The 18,809-nt window shown below is 49.8% G+C and overlaps 1 protein-coding gene across 7 annotated transcripts in view; it reads left to right on the top strand.

Moving 5' to 3' along the window:
* The window catches only part of PARP4 (poly(ADP-ribose) polymerase family member 4), a 2,748,946-nt gene that overhangs the window by 2,426,082 nt on the left and 304,055 nt on the right, over positions 1–18,809 (top strand). For all 7 annotated transcript variants that reach the window (XM_069639202.1, XM_069639198.1, XM_069639200.1 and 4 more), the window contains one exon: positions 10,752–10,862. In XM_069639202.1, the coding sequence (XP_069495303.1) occupies positions 10,752–10,862 (111 nt within the window). The remainder of the gene's footprint in view (positions 1–10,751; positions 10,863–18,809) is intronic.

The following is an 18,809-nucleotide window of genomic DNA, read 5'->3' as shown; positions in this document are numbered from 1 at the left end:
TGGCCCAGTACTTTCAGCCCAACCTCCTCCTTCTTGATAGGCGTCTTCCGTCTCATCAGCTTCCTCCCTTCTCCTGCCCTCGTCCATCTGCCACCCCTCTTGCCTCTTTACACCACTGACTGGCGTACCACATCCCTGTACCCCTCCTCTCCAGACCTTCAAAGGTGGCAACCAGCTTCACCTAGCTAGCCTCAGCTCTCGTTCTGCTGTTAAACACTCCTCTGACTTTGACCTTCACGTTCCTGCTCTCACTGAGACGCACTTCACTGCCAACTCTGTCACTGCTTCTGACACACTCTTTCCTCCCCCAATGATGCAAGATCCTCTCTAAGCCCAGGCCTAACCGGTCTGGAGGCGGAGTGGCCTTGATCTTCCCTGAATGGGACCCTGCTACTATCATTTCCACTCAGACCTACTCTTCCTTCGAATGCCTTGTCTGCAGGCTTGGTGTCTCTCCAACCCTCTCGTTGACTCTCGCCACCATCTACAGGACACCTGGTCCAGTCTTCTGCTTCATCTGAGTGGTCTGACCTCAGTTCCTCTCTTCTTGCCTCCACCTCTAAGCTTCTACTCCTATTATTCACCTTGACTCTCCTGATTTGGCCAGTGGACTCTTCCGCAGCCTCTGTGACTTTCTTTCCCTCAACATTCATCCCTCTGGTCCAACAGCCAGACATACCTTGGATGGTCTCATCTCAGCAGACATCAACCTCTCCAACCCTCACGCTACACCTGTCTCCTGGTCTGATCATGCTCTCCTGTCCTCCCACCTGGATCTCTTAGGTCCCCTGGCTAAGCCTCTGCCTGCACTGTCAATCTCCTTCTCAGTGCTTTAAGTGGGGTAAGAAATGGGGGGAGGGGCTCATTTGGGGGCGTGGCTTGTGTGATGTAAGACTTTATGGGCGTGGTCTAATGTTGTACATGTAAAAGTGGACTGGCCTACGTAACTAAGTGCATATCGCGACACAGTCTGCCATAACAACCGGCGTGTGATGAGAAGAAGCTTGGATCAGCAGAGGGCAGCTGCGACCAACGTAAGGAAGGGAAAAGGCTGGGGGTCATTGGTGGGCAGCAAGTTTTTCGAGAAGAAAGAGACTGGCTGGGGGTAGCCAGACAGGGTAACATGGGTTGGTGCTGGGAGTGCCCAGTTCCTTCGGAATGCGAGCTTGAATGTTAGCTCCATAACACAATTGCTTCCAATGTTATGGTCTCTTGGCACTCTGGTATCTCCAGGGACTGGTTGGTAGCGAGCAGTGAAAGTTTGCTTTACTGTTGTGTTGATGCTTACAGGTGATAAGCTACCAGACTCTGGGCCTGATTCTGAGGTGCGTGTTATAATGGAAAAGTGCCATGAGACACTTGTCCATGAAGACGTGTATTCTGATGTAATACGAGCGAGAGGTTAATAAACAATCCTGCAAACGGCATAACAACAGCCTTGCCAACCACCTCATATGTAAGGGGCCGGCAAGAACTGTATTCAGAGGCCAGGTCACCCTTCCTGCACCAGCCTAAAGAGACGTTCATTAACAGTACCATGGGAGGTGCCGTTAAATTCAACAGCACACTTTTTCCCATTATGTATGTAGCATTTCTCAGACTGCAACACCACTTTTCTATTTTAATGAAAGTTTAAGAAAACTTTCTTAAATTAGAAAAGTGGCAGTCTTTTGAGAAATTCTTGCTATGCCACTGGAGGCGCATGTTTCCCCCACAAAGAGAGATTTTTGCAACATTTGCTGCTGGAAAGCATGATATTTCTCATCAAATATGTCCACCCACCTTAGGATGATGGTGCTGGAAACTGGAGGAGAGAATGTCAGCTTTCCTTGCTATATTTAGCACAATCTCAGAATCAGGCTCAGAGTGTGCAAGTACGCTTCTAGGTGTTTTTGTGTGTTAGATTGATGTATGTTGTGAGTTTTAGCATTTATGGCTGTATGGGCCCATTGCAAAGATAGATTTGAAACATGCATGTTGTCGTCCATTGGGGGTAGCACAGTGTCTTTATTTCCCTTCCATGTGATCATTGCACTTATTAAGTTTATGTTTAGGAGCATCACAGCAGCGTTTGCGTATCCCTTCATATTTCCACTTTATCACAAATCGCGCTGATGTTGTTAGGGGAGAAACACTGAATATAATACTGTTAATTTTTTACAATTTCTAGTGATGACTGATAAGAGTTTAGAAAAATGTACATGGATACATTACATGTTTGTCAATTCAGACATAAGATCAATGCACAGGGTCAGTAAATGTGGATGTAGTATGTACAAATTGTGTTCTTTCTGCATTTGTGGCTGTTTCTTGCGTTCGCTTTCACCAGTGCTTTACAAGAATAAACTGTAGCCATACAGAATAGCTAACAGGTGAGCCACATGCTTTCTGATTTATTATGTGTTAATGAGGGACATGGTGTTGCCTTTGATTGCATGATGTACCCTCTTAAACAGCCTTGCATGTCAATGGAACTACTACTAGTTACTAGTACTGTGACTTTACTCTTGCGTCCCGTCCCCTTTCCTCCATATTTCAGCGGCGTCCTTCGCTAGGGACTGGAGACGGAACCTTTTTCACCAGAAAAAACCTTCCCCTTTAAATTTAGAGGCGCGCAGGGGCGCAGCCCTGGGAGCATGCGCTCCCCTGACTCCACCCACTGGCGCCATTCCTCAGACCCCTTTTCTGCGTCAACGGGAACGGACCGATTTCATCAGTGCTCCTGGGTTTGGCTTAGGCCATGTAATTCCACGCGCTCTTCCCTGGATACTTCTGTCTTTTTTGTCTTTTGTCAATCAGCTACTCGGTCCTCTGGTGCTACGCTCCTCCCCGGCGAATGTCGACTTCAGCGGTGTCCAGCCTGCAAGGGGCTCTTCCCTACATCATATCCCCACGCTCTTTGCCTCTGCTGCCTTGGCCCCGACCACCGATGCAAGGGTTGTACAGCGTGCAACGCACTTTCTTCACTTGCTCTGAAGAACAGACTAGGTAGGTGGAGGGAGCTCTTCGAGGAGTCGCCTCCAGAGGACTTGAAGGACTTTGTCAGACATAGGTCAAGGCCCAAGGGAGGGCCGCTCTTTTTCAGAGCACCCCGCAGGGGCTACTTGTTTCCAAGAAAACACCCTGACGGGAGGAACCTCTCAGGTTCTCACACCAGCAGCGGTACCGAGGCTAATAAACCAATCTTCTTACTTCTCAGATCACTCTCTCTATGACTCTTGCTTCACATCTGCCAAGCGCTCCTACTATTCTAACCTCCTCCACTCACAAGCTTCTCACCCTCGCCGTATCTTCCAGACCCTCTCTCGCCTTCTTTCCCCTCCTACATCTGACCCTTCCACGAACTCTCCCCTCTCTCCCTCTGACTTTGCCAACTTCTTCTCATCCAAAATTCTCTCTCTTCGCCAAAACATCCTCTCCTCTCCTTCCTTCTCCCCTCCTTCCGTCTCCTCCTCTTCTATCTCTGCTAACTTGTCCACCTTCTCCTATCACCCCAGCCTGCGTCTCCCGTCTCCTGTCCAAAACTCACCCTACCGTTGCCCCCTCTGATCCCATCCGCACCTCCCTCATCCCCAAAGTCTACCCTCTCCTCATCCCCTACCTAACCATCTTCTTTAACATCTGTCTCTCCTCTGCTACCTTTCCTTCAGCTTTCAAACATGCTACCATCATCCCTATCCTGAAGAAACCTTCTGCTAGCTCTCTTCTTAACTGCAACTTCAGACAAATCTCCCTTCTCCCCTTCATCTCAAAGCACCTCGAGCGCCTAGCCTACTCTCAACTCTCAGCTTTCATCTCCTCTCACTCCCTCCTCCCCACCTCTCAGTCTGGCTTCTGCCCTAAACACTCCACTGAGACTGCTCTCACTTACGTACTCCATTCTCTACTCACTGCTCGTTACGCTAAGCAATCCTCAATTCGCATCCTCCTTGACCTCTCTGCAGCCTTTTTACCGTAGATCACCCCTTACTTCTCAGCACTCTGTCCTCCTTCGGCTTCAAAGGCTCTGTCCTCTCCTGGCTCTCCTCTCACCTCTCCAACTGATCCTTTACTGTCTCCTAGGGCGGCCGCACCTACTCCAACTTTCCCCTGAACTATGGCGTTCCCCAGGGATCTGTGCTTGGACCTTTTCTTTTCTGTCTCTATACCTCCCTTCTCGCCCCATCATCTCTTCTTTCAGCATCTCCCACCACTTCTACGCTGATGACACCCAACTCTTTCTCTCCTTCCTATTTTCTTTCCCTCAACACTGACAAATCTGAAGTGCTTTTCTTCCCTCCTAACACTCTCTCCCCTTCCCCCCCCCTCCTTTTATCCACTTTCCCCCGTCCAATCTCCCCATCTCGACCCACGCCCGCAATCTTGGCCTCCATATTGACACCTCTCTCTCCTTCTCCAACCACATCTCTCTAACCTCTCCTGCCTGTCAGCACCACCTCTTCAACATCCGCAAGATCCGCTCCTCTCTCACCTTCCTCGCTTCTAAACTCCTAATCACCTGCCTTATTTTCTCCCACCTCTTCTACGGCTGCTCTCTTCTCTTTGGACTCCCTGTCTCTCACCTGGCTCCCCTAAAATCCATCTACCACACCTCTATCCTTACTCTGTCTTCTTGGCCCTCGAGACTCTATTTCTACCCCATTTTCTCAACTTGGCTGGCTTTCCTTACTCTCACAATTGAAATTTAAATTCCTTTGTCTTGTCTACAAATCTCTCCATGACCTCGCCTTCCCCTATCTTTCTTCCCTCCTCTCATATTACTCTCCCTCCCGCTCTCTCCGCTCAGCCTATCTCTACCTTCTCACTGTACCACTAGCCCCTTGTGCCTCCTCACGCTTTCGCTCCTTCCAACTCTTGGCCCCTCTCCACTGGAACTCCCTACCTCTCTATCGGCTCCACCCCCACCTACTCATCCTTCCGCTCCTCCCTGAAAGCCCTTCTTCTCCACTCCCCCCCTGACTCTCCTTCCCTACCTCTCCTGCCCCAAACGCCATGCCCCCCTTCCCTTCCCCTCCCTCCTCCCGCTGACCTCAAATTGGATACTGAAACCGCCAGGGGGCGTAGGAGGTCACCTGGGGGCTCCCCTTCTCCTCCCTCCTTCCCCCTTCCTCCCACTCCCGCCGACCTCAAATCAAACATTGAAACACCCTTCACCTACCTCCTCTCCCCTTCCCCCTACCCCTCCTCCCCTCTTTTTGAGTAAATTGTTCTACATACTGTCCCACTGGCTTGTCTCATGTTTGTAAATATGCTTCTTTGATTAATGTACCTTGTTGCTATACTGTAAAGCACTTTGGAGTAAAGCGCTATATAAACTCAATAAACATAAACATAATTCATCTACCGGCCATCAGGCTGAGGGGTCTGTAGATCCTTCTGCAAACTGTGCTGAGGGACTGCAAGGTTATTTTACCGGGTGTGCACCCGAGGGGCTACGCCATTGTACCGGCAACATGTCCGAGGGGGCATCTGCATTCAGCACTATTGGCGGTACTGCTGAGGGTGACACTCCTACCAGGCTTCGGCCTGAGGTGCAGGTTCGGCCTCATGCTCCAACGCCAAGAGTCGTGGAGGAGGCTGGGCCCAGTGAGTCAAGCACCACGACTTTGGCACGTGGCATGCAGCTCGACAAGTTGGCCGCCGCACCTGACAAGATGGCCGCTCATCCAATACCACCTCGAGGAACGGAGTAGGTGGGAGAACGAGTGACAAGGTGGGACTGGTGTCAACCAAGTACATGGCCTACAGTTTATCGATCTGCATCGCAGGGCAGGTTTACCCCACAACCAGCTAGACAGAGTACGCACCGGCCCCAGCAACCACCCGCTATCCCGTCAATATCACCTGCCACCCCACCGGCCTGCGAGGACAGGTTCTTTGAAAAGTTCCTCACGCTCATGAGATCACCTCAGATGGGGTCCATCCTTAGGGATGTGATCAGGGACATGCTTCCTCCGGCCTGTCTGCCTAAGCCAATAGTCATTCCTCCTATGGCTCCTGCGCCGCAGGCCCCAGTGCAGTGCCTGCTGTCCACTCCGGCTTCTTCGATTCCGGCTCCCCTGCCGCCCACAGTTCAGGTGGTTCCGTACCAGCCCCCGCTGCAGCTGCTGGCTCTGGTTTCCACACCTCAGCCCTCGGCGCCACCACTCCTCCACCCGCTCCGGATCAGCCGGACCCGCTGGAGGACACAGACGAGGAAGAAGACCTCGACACACCATCATCAGCCAAGGCCTTCCACAAACGACTTAAAGGTCTGGCAGAGTAGTTGGGCCTTCCTCAACCCGAAGTCGAACAACCGGAGGTGGGGGTACTGGCCGAGGTCCTCACTCTGCGCCCCACGGCTTGAACAGGGATCCCGATGCAGAAAGATGTTGTCGCCTTGGCCAAGAAGAGGTGGCTCAAACCCCACTCGGCCCAACCTGTCAGTCGACGCCTGGACGCCAAGTATAGGCAAATGGAGGGGGATCCACTCTTGCTGTCGGCCCACCCTCAACCGCACTCTTCAGTGATTGCTGTGGCGTCACTCTACTCAAAGCCTCAGTCGTCCTCGTCCAACTCGTCCTCAGCACTGCTAGGCAAGAAGGAGAAGATCTTGGAGGCGTACCGGAAGAAACTTTATTCCAACACTTCGCTGCATCTTTGTCAATCCAATGCGGATCCCTTGCTGGCAGCCATTAACCAGAGGCTTTGGCGGGAAATAGCCAACTTCCTTTCAGAGCTTCCGGTGCAGAGCCAATCACGATTCTCAGGGCACAACTGGCAGAATCGAAATGGTGGCGCAAGACATCATAGAGTCCACTGTGGCGCATATTAACACCTTTGGCTGGGCCATATGCATCGCCACAGACATGAAAAGGACTGCCTGGCTTCGGGCTACTAAGTTCACCCCAGACGTCCAGGAATGCATATTGGACCTTCTATTCGAGGGTGGCAACCTTTTTCACTCCACCACCGATGAGGAGCTAGATAAAAAGGAAAACAGTTCGCAAATTGCTAAGTCTTTATCTACCCTTACGAAGGCCACGCCAAAGGCGTACACCCAGTAACATCAACGCTCCGACAAGGGCCGGACGTTCGGAGGGTTCTGCGGCTTCCAAGAATGGAGGTCCAGGCAGCCCGACCGCTCGCCGAGTCAACACTGGGGCAAACAGAAAAAGGGGGGAGGAGTAAGGGCTTTTTTCAGTCCCCTTCCTCTGCAACAGCCTCAGAGGGAAAGAAGGCATGACGCGTTCCTTCGGGTCCACGTGTATCCGGTTGGGGGCAGGCTTGCCCTTCACGTACAGTGTTGGCGTCAGTGTTGGTGTCAGAAGTTTGCGGACCCCTGGATCCTCTCTGTAGTATCCACGGGGTACCGCCTACCGATCCCTTCCTCTCCTCTCTCCTCCCTCCTCCCTCCCACAGATTGGGACAGCAACTCTCTTGGCGGAAATTCGCTCGATCGTCAAAAGTCAGGCAGTGAAAGAAGTCCCAGCCTAATCCTGGATTTTCGCCATTTATAAAAGAAGAACCAGGCTGGCCTGAGAGTTGTGCTGGACCTCTCCACCCTCTTCAAAAATTCAACATGGTTACGCCAGAGCTTATAGCTTATAGCGGAGACAATATGCAAGGGAGACTGGATGTGCTCCCTGGATCTAAAGGACGCTTATCTGCACTTCCCGATTTGGCAGCCGCATCGTTCCTTTCTGCGATTCAGGATCATGGGCTGCCATTTCCAATACAAGGTGCTACCCTTCGGCCTCAACTCGGCCCCCCAGGGTGTTTACCAGATTCATGAATGCAGTGCCAGCCCTCCTCACGGCCACCACGTCTACCTGTACCTGGACAACTGGTTCATCAGGGCGAGATCTCCGGAGGCGGTTCACCACACGTCCTCCGCCCTTATTATTACACTCCACAAACTGGGATTTTCGCTCAACCTCAAGAAGTCTCAGCTGCAGCCTATGCAGGGGCTGTCCTTCCTGGGCCTCATCTGGGACACTACCTCAGAGAGAGTGTTCCCCTCGGAGGACAAGATCACAGCCATCAAGAGGGCCACTACTCACTTCCACACCCGAGAAGTGACATCGGCCTGGTGGTACCAACATATACTGGGTATCATGGCAGCGGTCCTACTGGCCGTACCCCACACGAGACTCAAGATGAGGAGATTACAGCTGCACTTTGCAGCCTCATGGAATCAGGAAAGGAGCGCCCAAGCGGAGCTTGTCAATATTCCTCGTTCTCTCCACAAGGACCTCACAGGGTAGTCCGGGTACAGCAATCTGCGGACGGGCAAGCACTTCCGGCAGCCAGCTCCACAGGTCACCATCAGTATGGACTCCTCCCTGGAGGGCTGAGGGCCACTCTGGACAACCACAACGTCCATGGAGTCTGGACCTGGCAGGAGCAGGAGTCTCATATCAACTCGCTGGAGCTGAAAGCCATCTAGCTAGCTCTCAAGGCTTTCCTTCCGCTCATTGGGGGCAAGGTTGTCATTAGCCAGACCGACAACTCCATCAGCATGTCCTATGTCAACAAGCATGGGGGAACCAGGTCCCCTCCACTGTGCAGCCTAACGGTCAGCATGTGGTAATGGGCCCTGGAGAATGACATCTACCTCACGGCCATCCACCTGCCGGGGGAATCCAACTTGGAGGCGGACAAGCTCAGCATACTGGGATCGGACAATTACGAGTGGCAATTGAACAATCAGATGCTGCTGAAGATCTTCACCAGATGGGGGCATCCTCAAGTGAATCTCTTTGCCTCCTGGGACAACAGGAAGTGCCAGCAGTTAACGTCCTGGCAGGGGCAGGGCCCCGGCTCCCTGGACGATGCATTCCAGATCCAGTGGCACGGCATGACAGCGTATATATTCCCTCCCACACCCCTGGTCCATAGGGTGATTTGCAAGATGAAGGAATCTTGTCACCTCAGCATCATTCTGATAGCTCCGTGGTGGCCAGCGAGACCGTGGTTCTCGGATCTGCTCAGCCTCTCGGACAGACCACCCATTCACCTGCCGATTGGCCCAGCTCATCTTCTGGCGCAGCAGGGGGGCAGGGTTATCCATCCCTCCTCATAGAAATAGGCCCATGCAGCGTGGTTCCTGAGCAAGTCACGCTGAAACACCTAGCCTATCACAGGATAACCTTGAGATTATTCAGGGCTCTAGGAGCAAGGCTTCTCCTATTCCAACCCGATAGTCAGGAGACATTTGGCGGGCCTCTTTAGGCTCTACCCACCCATCAAAAGACCACAATCCGTGTGGGACCTCAATGTCGTGTTGGGCGCCTTGGCGCACAAGCCCTTCGAGCCAATAGCGTCCGCGGACATCAGGCTGGGCACCATTAAGACAGCTTTGTTGGTGGGCTTCGCCTCTGCTTTCAGTCAGTGAGAGCTAGGCTCTGTGGCCTCAGAACCCTATACGACCTTTCACAAGGATAAGGTGGTCCTGCGGACACACCCCGCGTTCCTCACTAGTGTACCCTCCTCTTTCCATCTAAACGAGGAAATAGTCTTACCTACTTTTTTGCTGACCCTTATGACGAGGCTCAGAGGGTCTTGCACTGTCTGGATGTCAGACGTGCTCTGAAATTCTATCTGGACAGGACAAAGGGCTTCCGCAAGTCGGATGCACTGTTTGTCACCTTCGGGGGGGTCAAGACCCGGGTATCAGGCATCCAAGGCCTCTATAGCACAGAGGATGGTTTCGGCCATCAAGGAGGCCTACGAGGGGCAGCACAGACCACTACCAGCTAACATGCACGCACACGCTGTCAGAGGCAAGGCCACAGCCATTTCATTCCAACAGCAGGTTCTGTGGCAGGTCATCAGCAAGGCAGCCACCAGGGCCACTCCTTCGGCTTTCTGTAAGCATTACTGTTTGGACGCGGCTTTCGGACAGACGGTTCTAAGGAATCAGTTTGCTTAAGGAGGGTCTCCTCTCCACCCTAGGCTACATTAAGTTGTAATCGCCCATGCAGTATGGAGGAAAGGTGATGGGACGTAAGAGTAATTAATAGTTACTCAGTGTAGTGACTAACATACTCTTAGTCCCCATTCCTCCATACGTCCCACCACCCCCCCCCCCTAACAATACTGGTGTCATTAGGCAATGTTAAATCTTATTGACGTGTCAATGGGGACTGAGTAGTGGCGCCGGTGGACAGAATCAGGGGAGTGCATGTTCCCAGGGCTGCGCCCCTCTAAATTTAAAGGGGAGGAAGGTTTTTTCTGGTGAAAAAGGTTCCATCTCCCGTCCCTAGTGAGGGACGCCCCTGCAGTATGGAGGAAAGGGGACTATGGACTAAGAGTACGTTAGTCACCATGGTGAGTAACTATTAATGTATTAAATATTGTTTAAGTATCTAGTGCATTTTAGAACCTGCATCTCATCCTGATTCTTCAAAGACATAGATCGGATGAGTGGGTATTGATATATGATTTCACTGTCTGTGAGTATTCAAAGTTTTCACTTCTCTCATAATTTTTTTTGTGTTTGAGCCTAAATATACAAAGCTGCTTCTCTGTGGAAAAAATCTTTTTTTCCTCCTCTGCCACTAGGTTGACTGTTGTACTGTGGTTCCTCATGTCCTCAGCACTTCTGCCCAGTTGATGAACTATCAGATTGCCGATTCTCGTTGTGCTTGATATGTGCTACCTTATCATTACAGGCCAGAGATCAGCTGGTCAGTCAAATTAGTAACTGTGCTTAAGAGTTCTCTTGCTGGCCTTCTTTTAACAATCTGTAACCCACTTACCTCTTTCAGATGGCCAAGGCCTTTGTTTCAAGCAACGCCCTTCCTAGCGACCAGTCTGCTGGTTTTGGTGCAGCATCATCAGGATTTGGATTTGGAACATACAGCTTTGAAAAGCCTCAGGTCATTGAAGTTTTTCTGTTTAGTTTTCTAAGTTACTAGTGCAGATGTGTGGGAGTTTAGGCTGTCACTCTAGAGGACGTAAGCAATGTTCCAGGCATTACACCTGAAAGCATGTGGTATAATCAAAAGTTTTCTAAATGTTTTGTCCTTGTTTAATTACAAATATCTCTCACCACTTCTTACACATTTATTGTTTTCTTGCATCTTGAATTCATTGATTGCGTATTGTTATTGCATTTTGTTACAATCCGTTGCTGCTTCTTTTTTGCCTCTTTAATTCATAGGCCTCCCTAGCTCCCTTGGTTACAATAACTAAATCTAAATTAATTCCTAATCTAAGACACCCCGCCCAGGCTCCAGTCAGTCTGTAAGCACTGGAAGTGGGGGAGGAGTCCAAAACTTCTCCATCCTTTGTCTTATGCCTTGCATCAACTGGGACACATCTCAGTGGGGGCTGGCTGTCCTGATTGGACAACCAGATGCCCCTTTCTTGTAAAATGAGGTCCAGCACTCTTGTGAGGGGACTTTTCGGATTCGATTTGTGTCTCTGGAGATACACCAAGATGCCCACAGAGTTTCAGCGAGATTCGGAATTCGGAAGACTGTGCACCGCACAGTGGCTGCAGGACTCAGGGTATTGGGGCATTGCAAGAACGCAATGTTGCAACAACACGTGGGATGGCTCAAAATGCAGGTCTTCTTGAGTCTTGTGGGTCTCACCAGGCTCTGGGTTTGGGTCGTCGTTTTCGATTGGAAGGAAGGGCTGCAGCAGGCTCTGGTTGCACAGCAGGCTCTCCGGTCGCTGGAAATCGTCTCTGCCACTTTTCCTTCGTTATTCTCTTCGGTTTTCTGTTCAAGTGGTCGACATGACTTCAGCTTCCAGGTTTCCAGTTTTTATCGGAACTACAGCACAACCTCTGCATTCTCTCCTCGCATTTTACAAGAAAGGGGCATCTGGTTGTCCAATCAGGACAGTCAGTCCCCTACTGGGATTTGTCCCAGTTGAAGTAAGGCTTAAGACAAAGGATGGGGAAGTTTTGGAATCCTCCCCCACTTCCTGTGCTTACAGACTGACTGGAGCCTGGGCAGGGTGCCCTGGGGACTCCCGCCAAAGACAAAACTCACACAAAGGAATTTCCCACCCTGGATGTCAAGGGAAGAAACAAGAAATGACAAGAAACACAAAAATGGCAGAAAAAGAAGAAGGGGGGCATTTTGGTAAAATGAGCACCCTTAGGTGCCTTTACTGCTGCTGTGTGATCACAGCCTGCGGTATAGGTCACCAAATTAGTAAAAGGTATCACTGCCACCAGCCATTAAAGGTAAGCTTGTCACTTTAACAGAATTGTTACAGTTTTAGTGTGAAAGGGGATACATTGTATGTCCCCAGCACTCCAATTAAGGTGGGTTGTGCCGGTTTCACCTAACAAAATGTAGAAGGGATCCAAAGACCCTTGCTATCCTTGGGAACTGTAGTTCACTCAAGGTTAGCACAAGAAAGTAAAATGGGGAGCCCCTAGGGCAACCCAGCAACAACAGGCACTTATTGCCAATAAGTTGTTAAACATGATAACTTTAAAAAAACACTATGGAGAGTCTGAAAAATGACACCCATAAAAAGAGTTAAAGATTAGGTGAGGGTGGAAAAAGTTTCCCACTCACTGAGGTATTAATGAAAAATATCCCACTAGAAAAGCAAACAGTTCTGGGGTTGAACCAGGAAAGGAAGATTTACCAGCTCTGTGGAAATCTTACCTAACAATAACCCAGTTCAATTTGTGTCCTGTATGGCTGCATGTGTGTTTTTAAAAAAAAAAACATTTTTTGCCATTTAAATAAATACAGAAATATACTAGTTGCAAATGATCTGTTTATATGGCAATTAATAAATTTGGATAGATACAGAATAAGTGGCCCAAAAGTTAATATGGATAAATACAGACGAAATGCCTGAAAAATAAATATTGTAAAACTCAGAGCCTTTGTTATAATTTCTTGAAAATGAATAGAAACAAAGATTTAAGAAAAGAAAACATGGCGAGACCCTGTGCCCCATCATGCACCTGTGCAAGGATAAGTTCAAGATGTCATGCGGCGCCCTTGAGGGCCTTAGCAAAGGTGGAGATTCCAGCCACAAGTGAGCCGGTCCTTTCATCAGAGGATGTGATTTAGTCCCTACTCAACAAGGCCGCCATCTGTATATCTACGCACCTTTCCTGAGGAACGGTCCGTTGTATCCGTCACTTCCTTTCCAGAACTCAGTGCTGTGTGTATTTGCAGTTTTCCCTAGCCTCTTGGTCTAAGCTTTCCCTCAGGTCTCGTCCGGCTTTCTTTCCGTGCTTTTCTTTCGCGTTACCCTCTTTTTTCGCTGCCTGTGCCTGCCTTCATCAGCGCTCTGCGTTTCTCACAGAGCTCTCTTTTGTCAACTCTTCGCTGCCACTCCTACGCGGGTGTGCATCGTGTATTCTTCCGTATGTTGCCAGCAGTATCATTCATCTTAGAGTCTTAGAGCTTATTCCACCCCAGCCTTTTAACGGGGGTTCTGACTGTACTTACCTTACTTGCTTCTTGCTATCCTGCTATTTCAGCAAACCTTCGCTCTCCCTCTTACCTGCTTTAGTGTCTATCTCTTACTACCTCCTGTCTGCCTCTGCTCACTTTGGGCCCGTCCTTGGTGTTCACCCTTGCTCTGCGGGCAATATAGGTTGCTGTACCATCCTACATACTCCTTTTTGCCAGCTGTTCTGGAACCTTTCTGTATTCCTTAAAACTCTGGATTTTGCAAACCTCCAGTACCACCCGGGACACAGTGGGTATATTCCTACTACTGTATTCCTGTGTGTCTTCATTCAGCACTCGGATCAGGCTGTGCTTCCTGTCTTTCTGGAACTTTGTCAGTTCATACATTCTGGACTTTTTAGCACGCCATACCCAGTGAAGTCCTTTCCTAGACAACAGAAAGGGACTTTCTATTACCAGTGACATACTCCTAAATTAATACAGTTCAACCATCCGGAGGATCCTTGGTGCCGTAACTATATCATCCATCCAGGGTTTTTTGATGCCCACTGGCTTTTTCCCTGGGTTAGGGGCTGGCTCCTTGGGGTTCCCCTTGATTTGGGGTTTGCACCAGTCAAGGTGGCCTCCAAGGAGCCCGACCCTATTTGCATGACAAGAAATAGAAGAAATCCAAGGAGAAGAAGACTAAGGAATCAAAGCGGGCAAGAAAGAAGAAACAGTCAGCGAGCTGGAACAGCTCCTCAGATGAACAAGGTGAGGAGGAGGCTTCACCAGATTATGGCAGCATAGAATGCCCAGTTGAAGCTATGGCCTCCTTGGAGCAGTACAAAGAGTTGGTGGCAGCATTACAATGATTGACGGTCGCGGTGCAGTGCCAACGATCCAAAAGTGTTGCCCTCTGCCAACAGGTAGCTGCACGTGAAGAGGGCAGAGGCGATCTTTCCCCGTTGGCCCTACCCTTCAAAAAGTAAGATGGAAGTCCTAGATTGCTAAAAGAATTCCTGGAAGCCTGTCTAGTTTACTACACCTTCAGGCCACAGGCATATGAGACTGACAGAGCCAGAGTGGGGTTCCTTGTGTCCAACTTAGTGGGCAATGCCTTGGCTTGGGCTACTCCACTGGTTACCAATAATGACCCAGTGCTCAATGATTTCACTCTATTCGTCCAACTGTTCAAAGCTAGGTTTGACAGGCAAGAGGTCCTCTACTCGTCATACGAAGCCATATTGGACGTTCTTAAGGGTGCTGCGGACATACAATCCTATGTGTCTTGTTTCCAAAAGCTTGCTGTCAATGCGTAATGGCCAGTCTCAGCCCAACAGACTATTCAGACATGGCCTTCATGATGACATTAAGGATAAGTTGGCTTGCGTTGCTAATCCATCATCTTTCCAAGAGCTTGTCACTTTGGCTATCCAGATCGAGTACTGCAACTTAGAGCGACGACAGGAACGAAGACGGAACAGAACATACCCTCCCTTGAGTACTCTCCCACCTTCCCCAAAGGAAGGGACATCTCTGGAAGAACCGATGAAGATCAGAACCACTAGAGGACCCTTGACGCAGGAGGAACGAAAGAGGCGTCGAGACTTGGGGTTTTGTATGTACCGTGGGTCATCCAAGCACATACTTAGGAATTGCCCAGAGGTACCACCCAGGCGTAAGGGAAACTCTTCCCCCTGATCTTATGCAGGGGAGATTTCAGGGGAAGCAGAGGCAATCCTTGCAACCATAGCCAAACAGTAGAAGAGACAGAAGACACCAGGTTGATGGTATTCAGTGTACTCTTACAGTCTTCTTCTGTGGATTCCATGCAAGTCCTGACTATGCTGGACTGCGGTGCAGCAGGCAACTTCGTTGATATAGCCTGGGCCAAAGAACACAACCTACCATTACAAGTCAAACAAAGACCCATTCCTGTGGAAGGAGTGGATGCGACTCCACTGTCTTCCGGACCCATCATTATGGAGACTAGACCCATACGAGTGTTGTTAGGAGGACATCAAGAAACCTTGGTGTTCGTCATAATCAGAGCAGCCCATTTCCCAGTTATTCTGGGGATTCTGTGGCTGGCAGACACAATCCCAACATCGATTGGACATCAAACACCTTGAGCTTCGACTCTTCCTATTGCCATCAATATTGCCTGCAGTTGTCAGACCAGGAGGCCCGGACAGGGAAGGCTGTTTCCCTATCTAAGTTAACCGTCTCTTCGGTGTCACTTCATTACCAAGACTTTGCTGAGGTTTTTGAGGATAAACTACCCAGATTGCTGCCCCCACACCGGCCAGAGGACTGTGCGAGTGACCGGGTTCCCAACACAACTATGCTCTTTGTTCGCATGTACCCCCTTTCTCTACCCGAACGCCAGGCCCCAAAGGACTATTTAGAGGCCAGTATGCAAAACGGACTCATCAAGGAATCTAAGTCGTCTGGAGGTGCATCTCTTTTCTTTATACCTAAGAAAGACACGTCAGAACTACGGCCCTGTATCAATTATCGCCGTTTAAACCGTATAACCATCTGCAATCGTTACCCAATGCCACTGATAAGAGATGTCCTAGAAGAGTGCAAGGGTCCACCGTTTTCACGAAGCTGGATCTCAGAGGGGCCTACCACCTGCTGGGGATCAAAAAGGGTGATGAGTGGAAAACGGCCTTTAGGACACCGTTGGGGCTGTATGAATATTGTGTGATGCCGTTTGATTTGGTAAACGCCCCTGCGGTATTCCAGCGGTTTGTTGGCAAAATCTTCTCAGACCTCTTATACCTCTCAATGGTGGTGTATTTGGACGACATTCTGGTGTTCTCCTCCACCTTGTCGGAACATCGTAGACAAGTCTGAGAAGTACTCCACCTCCTACAAGCCAATCAATTGTTCGTAAAGCTTGAAAAGTGCCAGTTCGGCCTCCTATTTAGGTTACGTCCTGTCTAAGGAAGGCATCCGCATGGATCCAGGAAAGGTGAAGGCCATTTTGCAATGGCAGGAGCCCCAGAACGTAAACGAAGTACAGAGGGTTTTGGCGTTGGCAAATTTTTACAGGCGCTTTATCCCGAAGTTCTCCGACATTGTCCTTCCCATTACTGCTCTGTTAAAGAAGGGGGTGAAGTTTGTAATGAACCAGCCCACACAGGATGCATTCCAACAGCTCAAGGCACTTTTTACCTAAGCACCAGTGTTAATCCAACCTGACCAGAACCGACAATTCATAATGGAGACTGATTAATCTGGGGGTGCGTTAGGAGCAGTTCTCCTCCAGAAGTCAACAGATGACTTAGAGCATCCTGTGGTGTATTACTCTAACCTCCAGTGAGTGCAACTAATCAGTCCTCGAGAAGGAGCTGCTGGCCATAAAGTAGGCTTGCGGAGAGTGGAGGTTTCTACTCCAAGGTGCTACTCATCAGTTCCTGGTCTGCACGGACCATAGGAATCGGCGTGTTCTCCAGCAGATGGAGTGCACAAATTCCGGTCATATAACATACATACCTGGTTCTGAAAACGTTTTGGCTGATGCCTTATCCAAAAGCCTTGGTGAAGACACAGGAATCTTCCAAGGACGAAAGAGGCTCCTTTCGGACAAGAGGTTTATAGCCGTGCTTTTGATCTTTGTCCACAAACTTCAAGAATAAAACCACAGGGGAACACTTAACAGTGATCTTAGACAGCAGTGCATCACGAAGGACCGACTGTATTATCACGATTTAGCTCTATACCTTCCTAGGGAATCTCTTCAGGCACAGGTCATTTCATGGTGTCACAATGTATCCCTGGCAGGTCACAAGAGACAGAAGAACACCCAGGAACTTGTGTCCCGACATTTTTGGTGGCTGTCCTTAAAGAAGGACATCCAACAATACGTGGCATCATATCCAGCATGTGCAGCTAATAAGTCTGCTACAGGTAAACCTGTAGGTCTCCTCCAACAAGATGCCTTACCGTCCCGTCCTTGGGAACACATTGCTATGGATTTTATAGTAGACTTCCCTCCTTCCCGAGGCATGAGGGCCATAATGGTTACGGTGGACACGCACAGTTAACTGGCACATTTCTCTGCTCTCCCAAGTCTACCGTCAGCTGCAGAGACTGCATCTGTCTTTCTTAGCGACGTCATCAGATTACATGGAATACCCAAGGCTCTGGTGTCCGACAGAGGAACCAAATTTACTTCCAAATTCTGGTCTTCTCTCTGTGACTAGTTGGGCGTACATAGAGCACTCTCGTCTGGGTCTCACCCTCAGAGCAATGGTAGACAGAGTGTCTCAACGCTAGCCTGGAGCAATATCTCCGGTGTTTTTGCAACAGAGAGCAAGACGACTGGGCAGACTTTCTTCCTTAGGTGGAATTTGCCTATAATAACACGATGCACACTGCCATCAAGATGAGCCCGTTCTACTGTACTTACGGGTACTATCCTCAACATCTTCCATGGACAGAATTCTCGTCCACAAGATCACCTTCGATCGACAGCCTCCTTACAGACCTGAAGAGGATACAGAAGGAAGCAGTAGAGTCATTGGAAGCAAGCCGGAAAGGGTACAAGAGGTGGGCCGACCTGAAGAGGAAACAAAACCCAGAATGGCAGCCTGGTACACAGGTGTGGTTGTCTACGAAGTTCCTTCCCCGATGGATCCATACTGGGTCGTTTGCTCCCAAGTTCATCAGGCCTTTTTCCCATCCTCTCCAGGATCAACCCTCTGGCCTTCAAGATGCAACTACCAAAGAATCTGCAAAGGGTATATCCTGTCTTTCATTCCTCATTGCTCAAGGAGCACAAGAACAATCCCTTCAAACGAAAGACACGCAAGCTCCATGTATCCATTCCACAAGAACCCAAACAATATGAGGCCTCTCATTTGGTGGATTCCAGGTACAGAAAAGGTACACTGCAGTATTTGGTGCACTGGAAAGGGTACTCTGTTGCGGAGAGGACCTGGGAACCCAAATGTCACATCCATGCACCCAGGTTGGGTGAACGCTTCCACAGACTTCATCCGATCAAGCCAGGGTGAGCCTCAATAGGGAGGGGTCATGCTGCGCCCTTGGGGCTTTGGCAAAGGTGGAGATTCCAGCCACGAGTGAACCGTTCCTTCCAGTAGAGGACGCGGTCTAGTCCTCACTCAACATGGCCACCGTCTGTATACCTACGCACCATTCCAGAGGAAAGGTGCGTTGTATCCATCACTTCCTCTCTGGAACTTGCTGCTGTGTGTATTCACAGTTTTCCCTAGCCTTATGGTCTAAGCTTTCCTTCCGGTCTCGTCTGGCTTTCTTTCCGTGCTTTTCTTTCTCGTTACTCTGTTTTCGCCGCCTGTGCCTTCCTTCTTCAGCGCTCTGCGGATCTCCCGGGAGCTCTCTTTTGTCTACTCTTCGATTCAGCTCCTTCGCGGGTGTGCATCCTGTATTTTTCCATCTGTTGGCAGCAGGATC

Source organism: Ambystoma mexicanum, chromosome 7q (assembly GCF_040938575.1).
Source record: "Ambystoma mexicanum isolate Mex_15411 chromosome 7q, UKY_AmexF1_1, whole genome shotgun sequence".
Lineage (NCBI taxonomy): Eukaryota > Metazoa > Chordata > Amphibia > Caudata > Ambystomatidae > Ambystoma > Ambystoma mexicanum.
This window is presented reverse-complemented; position numbering and strand designations above follow the sequence as displayed.